This window comes from Pholcus phalangioides, unplaced genomic scaffold (assembly GCF_987345545.1).
Source record: "Pholcus phalangioides strain wild (caught in Gottingen) unplaced genomic scaffold, Ppha-v1.0 ptg000015l_1, whole genome shotgun sequence".
NCBI classification, from domain to species: Eukaryota; Metazoa; Arthropoda; class Arachnida; order Araneae; family Pholcidae; genus Pholcus; species Pholcus phalangioides.
This window is the reverse complement of record NW_028301608.1, coordinates 2546358-2559941: the sequence shown is the minus strand read 5'-3', so window position 1 is coordinate 2559941 and position 13584 is coordinate 2546358. Positions and strand designations below refer to the sequence as shown.

Sequence of the window (13584 nt, the reverse complement as noted above, 5' to 3'; positions counted from 1 at the left end):
GCTATATTTATCGTGTTGTGTGTGAATCGATCCCTTTTTCTTTGGAAAGGCCATAAATAACATGTTAGTGAGTCATCACACTTTAGACATCTAAAAGCTTTACCTTCCTTATCACTTTGAAAACTTTCAAAACAACTGGAATTCTCTCCCCCTTTCCCACGTTTGACTATGCGTAAGCAACTTAATGCTAAATTAAAAACCACAAATAAAAGTTCACCTATTGCAGATCCTTTCCTGTTCAGAGAAGATATAAGAACAAATCCAAATCCTTCTTCTTCACTGCGAACTAAAGTTACATCATATCGATTACCAATCTTTCTGTTGTCTCCATTATTGGCTGCAAATCAATGAAAACGACATGGTTGACAAAGTCTTTAGCACCATCAATATTGTTGATATGTATCATTATTTATACATTTGAAATAACAAGCATCATCACTCACTTTCAAAATAAAGTGAAAATCATATACAACAATATTATACATCTCTATAACAATATTAATTGCCTATCTAACAATATTAGTCTCTGGTCCTGATGCACTTTTCATTGTGCTAATATACTCCATCTATAACGATACATTTCAGTGGCCCCTTGAATATCGTTTTAAGGAGTTTTACTACATTATTTGACGGTAGCAATGCAATAAGTTCTGTGGTGCTGCTCTGATAAATGTTGATATTATTCATTTGTACAATATTGCTTGGCCGAGTCCTATACAAGAGAATACAGTGGTGAAATTCGACAAAGATGACGGCTGATATTGCAGATAAAATTAGAATTCAATAATATTGGTTGGGAGGTTGTGCCTATCGGTTATTGTTTGAGGGTTAAAACTAGATTTAAAACAGTCTATGGATGCAAAGATAGGTTTTGATTTTTGGGATGGTCAAATCGATTGGAAAAATGTAAAGATTTCATTAGGAATGGGGTTCCCAAACTGTGCTCCGCCAAGGATTTCTGGGTGCTCTGCAAAGAGATTCGAAAATAAATCATTTTTTCAAGTATTTCAAAAATTTACATTTATGCTAAAATAAAGCCAGGAGCTCTCTTTGTTTTGAATCAACGAAATGAAATGTTTTTAATATGATAAAAATGTATCGGAGCAAAGGTCGGAGGTTTTGTTTTTGAACTAAACTCTGCGAATTATTCAAAAAGTAGGCGAAAAATTTCTGGAGTTATTTCTTCCTGGGTTGAGCCAATGCATTAAAACGGCTCTACATCATGCCATAATCAAATCACGATGAATGCACATGATTTCAATCTGGCATGTTGGATCATAGTTTCATACGGCTCCACCATATTTTCTGCCATTCAACAGCCTAGTATAGTTGGAAATGGGACTAGTCAGATAATGTTATTTGCCCCTCATTGCTGATAGTCTTTACACTGTGTTTTCTAGCTTATATATCCTAGAAATTCCCATCATAAGCACATTGCTCTGGCTCAAAATTTTTTTTAGAGTGATGACTTGCTTTCAGCAAAGGTACCCTTATAAGTTTGCAGCTTCTGAACCTCATACAGTCAAATGTGCATTTCACAATCTATACATAGACTATCCCACTGTATTCCCAATGTATTCTTTCATTCAGTTAATCCGATTTGAATATCTGACCTCGATAACAATGTACAATCCAACTGAGTGGCCTCCGATAGTGATCACCCAAGGCTAATTGTTTGTTCTGTGGTGTTCCCACTCATTTCATCTACTTTCACCATACATTTACCACTGCCACAAGCTAAAAGCCAAGTTCTAGCTAATAATTAGTAGAGCTCGGATTTCTATGTCTTTGCATATTTTTTTCCCATATTTCGCAATTTTTGTGTGATAGAGCATATTTTCACAATTTTAAGGCATATTTTGCATATTTAATCATTTTTAATAAAAAGTAAATTTTTTCCTCGCTATTCCAATTCCGTTTCAGGTTGATTTTTGCGGTCCCGCCTCTGACGAGAGCTCTTAGGGCTAGGATTTATATGCACTAAAAATAGAACGTTGTTGCTGATTGGTAAAAAATTATGAAATTCAGGGTTTTCAACCAATCAGCAATGACATTGATGGCCATTGCATGTGTGTGGCCATAAATAGAAAACCGAAAACCGTAATTGGTGAAACGAGGTTCCAATGGATAGTTATAATCCATCAAACCCCCTTCATCATGACTCTGCCAATTCCTGTGCAGTAGTGCGCTTTGCAATGATAGTTAGATTCTAATAAGGTGGGTGAAGACGTAGGTTCACCTGAGACCCAAGGGTTTTTTTTTCTTTCAAAAGTTTTCAAATCTTCATAGACCTGGCAACATAGGTCGAGTCATGTGTAGAAAATTTGTTGGTCTTTTTAATCGTGCTTTGTGTCTACTGTCATATGATGAAATCTCCGCAAGGTGTGGAAATTCAGAATCGTTCAATTTATCAAATAAGTTCTTTGCCAGTTTCTTTGCATATGACGTTACATCAGCAACTCCGGAATCACGTCTGATATTAACGTTTCTAACGTACTAAGGTAGTCCGGTGTATCTCCTCAGAGTCTTGTTCTGAAATCTCTCCAGAGCGATGATATTCATTTTCTTCGAGAACAACCAAACAGGCGCAGCATACAGAAGAATCGGTCTAATTGCCATCTTATACAGAATAATTTTATTTCGAATTGAAAGACTTGAGTGTCTGTGGCTTAGTCTGTTGAGCATGACCGAGGCCACGGTCGCCCTACGGATGGCATCAACACACTGCCGGGAGAAACTGAATCTCTTGTCCATTATCACCCTCAAATATTTATTGTGAATGACTGGGTTGATTATAACTCCTTGTACCTCTATGTGTGCTTGTTGTGGTAATGAGTACTTGTTAGTGAATCACATGAATTTGGTTTTATCTGCATTCAGTTCAACACGGGTTCGCACACACCAGCGCTCGACCAATCTTACCATTTCTTACAAGTTTGAAAGGGCCTTGCCAGGGTCCTAATCTGTGCAACAAAGGGCACTATCGTCGGCATAAAGAGCGGTGAAACCCTTAGGGGCAACTGGGAAGTCATTCATATGAAAATTGTGTAGGATAAGACCTAACACACTTCCCTGAGCTATTGATGAACGAATCTGTCTAGAATTAGATATTGAGTCATTTATCTGTACTCGGAAGGAGCGCGAGTCGAGATAATTGCTCACAAATTTGATGATGTTATACGGCATTCCCATGCGAATCATATTAAACAGCAGCCCATTGTGCCAAACTTTATCAAAAGATTTCTTTAAATCGAAAAAGGCTACTGCTGCAGTGTCTTTATAAATTTTGGCTTCTTGAATTCGTTCTACGAACCGCAATAATTGAGTGGTAGTCGAGTGCTTGCTGCGGAAACCATGTTGCTCTGGACCGATAATGTCATTGTCCTCTACAAATTTGTGTAGTCTGATGACTACCACTCTCTCAAAAAGTTTCCCTAATGAACTGAGAAGTGAGATTGGGCGCCAATTCCGTGGATAGTGTAGGTCATGTCCAGCTTTGGGGATGACCTTAACTTTAGCGAGTTTCCATTCTGCCGGAAAGTGGTTTGTACGAAGTAATTCGTTGAATATGTTGACCAGCTGGCGAACCATATTTTCGGGGAGATTCTTGATAGTGTTGTTGGTGATGGTGTCCTGACCAGGTGCTTTTTTCTTTTTGAGGTTTTTGATAAGTTTGTTACTCACGTAAAAAGCTGAAGTAACGCTCACTCATAAATTCTTTGATTTCTCTAGATACTTCTCTTTTTATAGATCTGTATCTATCTTGGTAGTACGGATTTAACGTTCTTTGCCATTTCCTCCTAAATTTGTTTTTTAATTTGATGCGTTCCTTAATCCAGCGGGGAATACCCAGTGGATTATTAGTGGGAGCATCTCGGGTGGATTCCTTAGCAGTGTTAGTGATGGTTTCTGTGAGAAACAATAAGTCAGATTCAATTTGATCAATATTGCCACCCGTGAAGGAAGGCAAGGTGATTCTGGCCAGCTTTCGCTTAAATAATGGCCATATCACTATTTTCTTTGGTTTACATATAAAAGGAATATTGAAATCCGCTACCAGAAATATAGGGTTGTGATCAGAATCCGTGACAGGTTGAACGTGAACCGACATAGCAAATGTAAGGTTCTTAGCAAGCGCTATGTCAAGAATATCTGGTGACTGGCCAGCCTGGTCAGGAAAATGAGTTGGAGTGTATGGCGCATAAGGTTGAATGCTCTTTCTGATACAAAAATTTTCGAGCACCCTGCCTTGGGTGTTTGTAGAGTACGAGTTCCACAGAAAGGATTTAGCATTCATGTCGCCACACATTATCACTGGGTACTGACAATTGAAAAATTCGTTAAAAAGTGGAATGTCTATAGTATTTCTCGGAGGTTTATAGCACACTCCTATCCTAATTTTTTTATTGTTTACGTAGATCTCTATTGCTATTACCTCACATTGTGTCGAAGGAGGTAGCTGAATAATATCATAATTAATGTGTCACTTTACATATATAGCTACTCCTCCTCCTGGACCAAAGCTTCTATCCTGTCTGATACAGTCATAATTTGCTACTTTGGCAGTGTGATAAGGACGAAGCCAAGTTTCCCCCACCAGTGCCAAGTGAACACCCTCAGTGACAAGGATGTCCCTGAACTCAGTCATGCTAGAGACCAAGCTTTGGGCATTCCAAGCCATGATCTTCATGTTATGCAATACAACATTTGGTGTACTAAACATTTGTGAGTGTTGAAGCAAATAAGTGTTCAGCTGCTGTTAGAAAACAGTTGAAGAAGATTTCTATTTTCTCCTCGTTTGAAGTAGCTCTGAGGATTTTCAGAAAGCAGTCCTTCGTAATAGATATTAGTTGTTGAATCGGGAAAATTATGCTATTCGAGTTCATATTGATATCGTTATTTGCTATTTTCATGGGTTCTTTTTCCACACGGTTGCCACCACACATGTCAGATCGTTGATTCGTAGCTGTTGGTCTCACTACATTGCAGTTTACTTTACTGCTATTGGAAGCTGCTTTGGAGACCCGCACGTCTCTAACAGCTGTTGCAGGTGATTCACTTCGTCGAGGAGGGGACCTCAGCATTTTGGCAAAAGGCACCATCTTGTCGGTAGCCCGCTGAACCACGACACTCTCGTCATCATGAGTTGGCACTGCCTCGGCCGTTGGTACAGTAGAAGTCCTTTTAGGTTCGTTGAACCTTCCGTTCCTTCCTTTGGGCCAGCCTCTAGCTGAACTGACGCTTGAGCAGTCATCATCATGGTCATCTTGAGATTTATATTGAGATTTGTGACTTGGTCTCAACTTGTCGGATTGTCTATCATTTTCACGATTATGCATAACAATATTTGGTCTGTTTCTTGGTATATCTGGACATCTTGTCGTGTTTTCATTTCTGGCCATTCTGTCTTTGCTAGTGGGGCACGATAAACAGCCTCTGTAATTTGCACTGTGTTTTCCTCCACAGTTGGTGCATATCGGGTCTTGCTCACCCCGCTTCAGACTGCATTCAGAGGAGTGATGTTCCCCTGGACACTTGACACAGCGTGGATCATTATGACATGACTTCGATGTATGTCGCCAGGCCTGACAATTGAAACACTGGACCACACCCTGGCGTTTTCTATACATCTCAACTCGAATTCTGATGTAGTTCAAAAAAGTCAACTTATAACTTTCCTTACTCCGATTTTTTCGGGGCATTTCCACTAGCCAAATCGGAATTGGTACTACTATTCTGTCAGGGCCCTGTCCTCTATGGCTTTTTAACTGAGCAACATTTATAATTTCGAAGCCCTTGGCTTCCAGCGACTCTTTGATCACTTCACAGGGGGTATTTCTTTCTAAGTCCTTGAAAACCACTTTTATTGTCTTATCTGAATGGAGCATGTATGTGCTATACTTTATGTTATTCGCATCAAACATTTTTGTAATCGCACGGTGGTCATTTTCGCAGTTCAAAAACAACATCATATTTTTACCGGCTGTTTTTGCCGAAAAAGTCTCTTGGCAGGTGCTTTTAATTTTTTGCAGCAATTCCATCCAGTTCCCATACTTGGTAAGAGTCAATGGGAGAATGCGAACTTTCTTATGAGAGACTTCTCTCCATTGATTAGGATTATCAGGGTCTGGATCATCAATTTCTTCATTTTTTTGAATTATTTCCAGAGTTTCCGATATTTTGTCCTGTATTTCCCACATTTCCTACGGTACTTGTTGATGGTATAGCTTTAGTGACATCGCTCCTGCGCGTCTTATTGCTGGTTGAGTCCTGATTGGCTGTAGCAATGACGTCACAAGTAGCTGTTTGCCCATTGGCTGGAGCGACTACGTCATTATTTGCTGTTACAGCATTGGCCAAATCGACCTTTGATGCGCTGGCCACAGCGTAGGCACTAACAAGTGGGGATTCATTTGAACCATCATTACACAGGGTACCCTGGGGCACCTCACACCTTTCTACAATAATGGGCTTACAAATAATGTCCTTCGGGCCATTATCTCTCTTCTTTTTCTTCTTATTTCTCTTTTTCTTCTGACCTCCCTTTCCATTGACGCTATTTGCATCGTCATCAGATGATTGACGGGGAGAAGGGCTGTTTTTGTGAAATATACCACAAGATGATGAATCGGCATCGAGCACTTCACCCAGTTTCCATATCATAGCATCCTCAATTTCGTACTTGTCATAATCAACTTCACAATTTACGAACCTAAAGCCCAGTTCAATAAGTTCACAGAAAGAATTGTTACCACTGCACGCGCCTCTTGAAGACGATTTAATCTCTGCATGTCTCGTACGGGACGAATGCATGTCGAGAGTTTTTAGTATGGCGACTATTAGGTCGTGTCTAACACTAGTTTCATTAGGGGCCTCGTCGTCATCACTATGTGCGTTCATATCATATTCAAGTAATGAAATATAAGCATTAGATACCTTGTCCCATGCCACACGATGGCTGGCAAAAGAAATCCCATGCAAAAAACACAGTTTCGACATACTCTTACTTCCCATTTTCAAGTGCACTGACTGCTCAACAAAAATGAAATCGGCATAATCAGAAGACTCACCCCTCACAGCAACCCACGGCGACGAATATTTTCCGACGACGAGGCTGAAGTGAAGTAAAAGTCAACCACACCAGTCCTTGAGCTGCGAAAACGTGTTTAAGTGAATTTCAACTAAAAGAATTAAAACTGTGTTTGCCTGTTTTTGTTTTGTGCCGGCTTCAATAACGATTGGCCATTTAATCATTTGAATCTGTGTCAGTGATGGTAACTTGTGGGAAAATTGGCTAAAATTGGTAGGGGGATTTTTCCGTGTTTGTGGGAAATTTGGAGAGTTTTTATCAAATAGAAATAATTATTTTATTTATTTATATATATTTTTTTAACTTGTGCTTTTCTAAAGCTAAATACACTACTTGACTAGGTATTTTTACCTACAGATGGCAGCACATTAATTATGAATTTGTAGGAAAAACTTCCTCAAAAGGGAAATTTTGGCTCGATGAGATTAGTTAGTAAAGCGAAGAATTTTTGTTAATACAATAAGTAATGGTTCAAAATAATTTGTATAGCATCAACACTTTTCAGTACCATATTATTTTGTTAAAACTAATGTTATTTGAGATAGGAATGAAAAATGTTTTAGGACATACTTTTCGTTTTATAGGGCATATATTAAGTTTTTTAAGAGCATAAATGCATATTTTATAGAGCATTTTTAAAAGTTTTTAGAGCATAAAAATCCTAGCCCCCTAATAATTAGTAATTAAAACGTGTGGGCATCATGCAGGAATCCCATCATGAGGATCAAGATTCGACCCCTGTTTGCGAAACAATGGTAGTGGGCTGAAGTGCAAAGCTGTACAGTGGACAATGCGACACAAATGCATGGAGCCACAGAAAGTTAAATATCAAAACACAGTGTAGACACACATGGAAAAACAAAGTAGTACAGGGAATGGTGTACAACAGATGCATGGGGACACGAAATTTAAAAATGATTGAGTTCAAAACCATACATGCCAAACAATTCCGTCACTCTTTATCCCATGCCCTTCGATTGCACCTTGGAGCCACCAGTGACTGTAGGAGAAAGTTTGATTCGTCATCATTGTTAGTGAAATTTTCTGCATCTCCATACTCTGGCAACATTTCTTGGGAGAGGGGGTGATCTGTTTTCCTGGCAACTGGAGGTTGTTTATCATGAACTTACTCCAGGTTGTCCTCAAGAAATATCGTGAGATCCCTGAGTCTTGGATGGCCATAGGTTCCTTGCCATGCTATGGTACCACTCCTCAATCAATTTTACTACATAGAATTGGTTTGTGTGAGAGCAAACAGTCGCGTAATAAGTGAGCTTCTCACTGCCCCACATAGGAGTTTGTTGTGGCTTGTCTTTTTGAACGGCTTCAAGTAGGGAAGGAACAGACAATGGTATTAGAAAAAGATAATTTTTTTCTGTGGCCCATTCCACTGGTTTCAGATTAACTTTTGGCAGAACTAAGTGAATGACCTACCCTTGGTATCCAGATCATCCCTACGATGTGAAAAGGGGTGTGTCAGGTCTTAAAAAAAAACCTCAAAGGATCATCCCAGAACCTCTGCCACCTTGTTCACATCCTTCCACAAAAAGTTGCGACAACCCTCAGATGTAAAGAGAAAAGGTAGAATCATCTACAACTCTACCTGTTGGTAGAATAACTAAAATCAAATAAAAATTGGCGCAAAAAAGTAGTTTCTACGGAAATGGCCAATTTAACCAAATAAAAAAAACTATTTAAAAAAATTACTTTCATTTTTCAAAAATGGGATGTATGGTCATAATGCAATAAATCAATTTAAACATAAAGAATAGCCAACAAATAAATCACAAGATAAATTACTACCGATGCTACTAAGTACTGCCTATTTTTAAACTAACAAATACAATGCCACAACAGGCAAAATGCCCAATGAGGTGGCTGAGAAAAAGATGCCCATAATAAATATGGATGTCATACATTTGAAAAATACAGCAACCCAATTAAAAATGCAATTACAAACAATATATATACATGATGAAATATTATACAATGCCCATAAGAATACTTATGGTTGTCTTATTATAAGTATGGATAACTTTTCGGTTTACCCCAACATGTTTATCGTATTTATTTATACAATATTGTTGGTTCCAAGGCGTATCTATACAAGAGAACGCAGTAGATTACACATATGCTTTGAAACATTAGACAAGAAATCGGAGATTGTGAGGGAGTTAACAATAGTAGAGGGGAGTTTGTGCCATTCAACTATGTTTTAAATTCAGTTTCTTTCCTAATACCAATCTGTAGAGGCAAAAATAGATTTTAATTTTTTGGGGTGGTCAAGTCTATTGGAAACATAGGAAGGGCTAAACAAAATACCGGACATATCGAAATTTAAATTACCATGAATAATTTTGTAAAAAATGGCTAAGCGGGAGATAAGTCGGTAAGTAGCGAGTGGGTGTAGATTAAGTTCGAGTTGAGATCGGAAAATGAACTAAAAGATGACCAGCAGTCGTAAATAAAGCAGGCTGATTTATTTTGGATAGATTCAAGTTTGTCAATGTTACTAGAGGTGTGGGGGTCCCAGACCTCAGCTGCATAAGAACGAACAGGAGAAATATAAGTTTGGTAGCAGAGAAGTCTGATGTCACGAGTAGAATGCTTGAGGTTGTGGCAAAGGAAAAAAAGTTTGTTGAGGAATTCTGGTAGACATAATCAATATGATTATTCCAATGGAGATCAGCCGAGATTATGACTCCCAGATATTTAAATTGAGAAACTTGGGATATGGTTATGTTATTCATCAAGTATGAAAATTCGAGGGGAAGAGTTTTATGTGTAGCTCTCATGAAAATTTAGATAGGTTAATAGGCATGTGCCAACATGAGCACCAATCTGAGATGGAAACAAGATTACGTTGGAGAATTTCTTCATCAGATCTGTCATTAATTGCGCAGTAGATTACACAATCATCGGCAAAAAATCTAGTGGTGCACTTGAGGGTTTCAGGGAGGTCGTTTATATAAATTAAAAACAGTAAAGGCGAGAGAACCACTTCTTGAGGAGTACCTGAATTTACAGTGAAAAAAGGTGAATCATGATCTTTAAAATGAGCGAATTGTTTACGATTTTTTAGGAAAGCTTTTAACCATTTGAGCAACTGTACATTAAGACCAAGATTTGAAAGTTTAAGGAGGAGTCTATTGTGAAGAACTTTACAATAGGCTTTAGAGAAATCCAAGAAGATGATATCAGTTTGTACCTTCCCGTCAATGGCTTTGGTAAGGTCATGGATGAAAAGGGACAGTTGGGATGTAGTAGAAAGGGATCTTCTGAAGAAGTGTTGGTTGGGAAAGAAAAAGTTAATGGAGTATAAATGAGCGTGGATTTCCTTTGCTATAATATGTTCGAAAATCTTACAACAGGATGCAGTAATAGATATTGGTCTGGAGTTAAGGGGGTCGGAAAGGGGGCCGGTTTTGTGAATGGGAATAATTTTATTGATTTTCCAATCGGTGGGGAGTATGGCGGTATTTAGTGAGAAGTTAAATAAGATTAGAAGATAGTCAGAGATTTCTTCCTTGCAATATTTGAGAATGGAATTTCTTTTCAAATGTGTCAATTGTGTTACAATTTACTACCTCCGGGGGTAAGCAATTCCATTTATTAACCACCCTATTAGAGAAAAATTCCCTGCAACACCATAACCTCACATTGTCCCTTACCAATCAATACTGGGGTCCCCTTGTAAAAGCAGTCGATTGACGTTGTACTAATAATTCATGGTCCATCCTATCCATCCTGTTGAAAATTTTGAACACTTCAATCATATCTCCTTGACACCTGCGTTAATCCAATGTAAAAATATTCAAAAAATGAAGTCTCTTTTCATAACTCAAGCCCTGTGTGCCAATAAGGACACACGTAGCTCTTCTCTGCACCCCTTCAACCAAGTCTATGTCCCTCTGTAGATATGGTCTCCAAAACCTTACAGCATACTCCAGTCCAGGAAGAACAAATGCACATCTTCAAAAATACACCATGCAATTGGCAGATTCAAATAGGCAGGCAATACACATATCACACAAAATCTGCATGACATGTAAGTTAAGAATAAAATTTAAAAAATACAATGTTACACTAAACAATGTGTGATGATGTTGCATTTATAGTCTGCTAAAATGAAAACAAAATCATGTATTTCAATTAATTCAAGGAAATGCATTTATATGATATTTCTGTTTCATTGCAAATGGCCCAGATTTCCTATAGTTCGTTTCAGGTTAACTTTGCAGTGGAGAGAAAGGTAGAGAGTGTACTCCTCCGCCGCAAAATAAAGTTCCCACAAATAGGAGTTTTATGATGATCATTTATACAGAATATTTCAATTTTTTTAATGATTTTGTGAAAAAGAAAGGAAAAATATCGTTTTGAACCGATGTTTCTTCGTTTGAAATTTTTAAATTAGAAAAAAAATACTGGTTACTATTATCCAAAAATCTATAGCAACCACAACGACATTTTCGCGGTATCCTAGAAATCGTCCATACCTTACCCAGGCCGCGCATCGATACATTGGTTAAGAGGCTTTTATTGCCATAGCAATGAGTGATGAGGTTCCCTCGTAGCTTCCTCTCCACTGCAAAGTTAACCTGAAACGGACTATAGAAATTTTTTCCAAGTGACTAGGAAGAAAATATGCAGTTTTGTGCTCATGTTAGTAAACCAATTTTTTCAAAACTGAAAAATTCAAAATTTAATTACAAATGAAGCACATTTTGCACCAATTCTTCACGGTTCTCTGCTTTGTGGTAATCCAAAAAATTCTTAACCTTTTAACAGACAATATTCCCAATCGGGAACATCGATTTTATTAATAGCAAAAAAATTTTATTCTTACATGAAAAGCACTTGATTTTTTTCCTGAATGCATGAGATTCCAAACTTAATTTACAAAACAAAAATTTCATTCATTTAAGCATTTATTAAATTTGTTAAACCACCTATTTTTAAGGAAGAATAAATTTTTTTAGTTTTGATTTCAATGTTGTTTTTATGGACATGGGTAAGTCCAGAAAACATACAAGAAATTTTTTTTTGTGAATTTTGTGGTTTATATCTTAAACTAAAGGATCGGGACACAGGAAATAACAGAAAAAAAAATTAGAAAATCAATTCAAATCTTAATTCGGCCAGTAAAAGGTTAATAACCAAGTTAATAACCAAGAATCATGACCAAACTGATGATTTAATATCAGTTAAATATGCTAAAATTTTTGAATCTTTAACAAGTTTACGAATGTGAAAACCATAAAAAATTCCTGATTGCAGTATTTTATTGTTCACTTCAGGAAACAGTTTACCAATCTATTGAAGGCAATCACCACCTTTATTGAGTGCCCTCACAAATCGGTTCACTAAGTTTTATATGAAGTGGTGGGAGACTTGTATTTTCTCTATGAATAAATGTATCTCTGATAATATTTGTCGTATCTGCAGTGACCATTTCTCTTAAATGCCATTTTATCTTTTTCCAATGATCTCTATGTGTCTTATTATTCCACACGCAAATAATACAGAGTCCTTCATGCATAGATATGCTTTTTGTCCCAGTAGGAAGTTTATACATTTTTAGACCAATGTATATAAGACCACTGGTGTCTGATGATATAAATTTAATAATATAGTTAATAAAATAGGAAAAAAAAATTAAAAGTAAAAATCTGCCACAAAAATTAGTGGCTGCAGACTATATTGAAATGTTGAGAATATATATGTATTTTTTCAAAAACTAGAGCCAATTTGGCATAACCAAAACCAGTCCAGTCTTGGAATCAGCAAATCAACAGTCTCAATATACCTTAAAAACTGTTAAAAATTCCTTGGCATAATTTGAATATGTGTGTTTTTTTAAGCAGTGTAATAATTGAAGGTAGAAACATCTGCGGAAGATACATACACCAAAACTTACTGGATGAGGGATTCGGCCTCCGTACATGTAAGGTGACTTGACCATTGGTGGCTGTATTATTCATCAGCTGTATCACATTTTGATGAGAACTGTTCACTACAGATATACCATCAATCGCTAGTAGCTCATCTCCAGTCTGTAAGTGGCCATCTAAATCTGCTGCACCACCTGGCACTATGTGGCCTACACATACCTGAAAGTGACCAGAAAAATAAACGTTGAAAACTTAATCAGACACATATAAAAGTAAACTACATTATAGTATTATTTCACAATATGTTAAATTTTTGAATATATTCATATACACTGAAGAGCCAAAAAAAACTGGTAATATCGTGTAGGGCCCCCGCGAGCCCACAAAAGTGCCGCAACACGATGTGGCATGGACTCAACTAATGTCTGAAGTAGTGCTGGAGGAAATTGACACCATGAATCCTGCAGGGCTGTCCATAAATCCATAGGAGTAAGAGGGGGTGGAGATCTCTTCTGAACAGCACGTTGCAAGGCATCCCAGATATGTTCAATAATGTTCATGTCTGGGGATTTAGGTGGCCAGCGGAAGTGTGGTGGAAGCTAA

At 37.5% G+C, this 13584-nt stretch overlaps 1 protein-coding gene across 3 annotated transcripts in view; it reads right to left on the bottom strand.

Annotated features, from left to right (window-relative positions):
* LOC149075238 (membrane-associated guanylate kinase, WW and PDZ domain-containing protein 1-like) overlaps positions 1 to 13584 on the bottom strand; it is a 102149-nt gene that overhangs the window by 11993 nt on the left and 76572 nt on the right. For 2 of the 3 annotated variants that reach the window (XM_089242540.1, XM_089242542.1), the window contains exons 16-17: positions 12996 to 13200; positions 218 to 337 (exon numbers count right to left, since the gene is read on the bottom strand). In XM_089242540.1, coding sequence (XP_089098666.1) covers positions 218 to 337; positions 12996 to 13200 — 325 coding nt within the window. The remainder of the gene's footprint in view (positions 1 to 217; positions 338 to 12995; positions 13201 to 13584) is intronic. The other variant, XM_089242541.1, reaches the window with a different exon arrangement.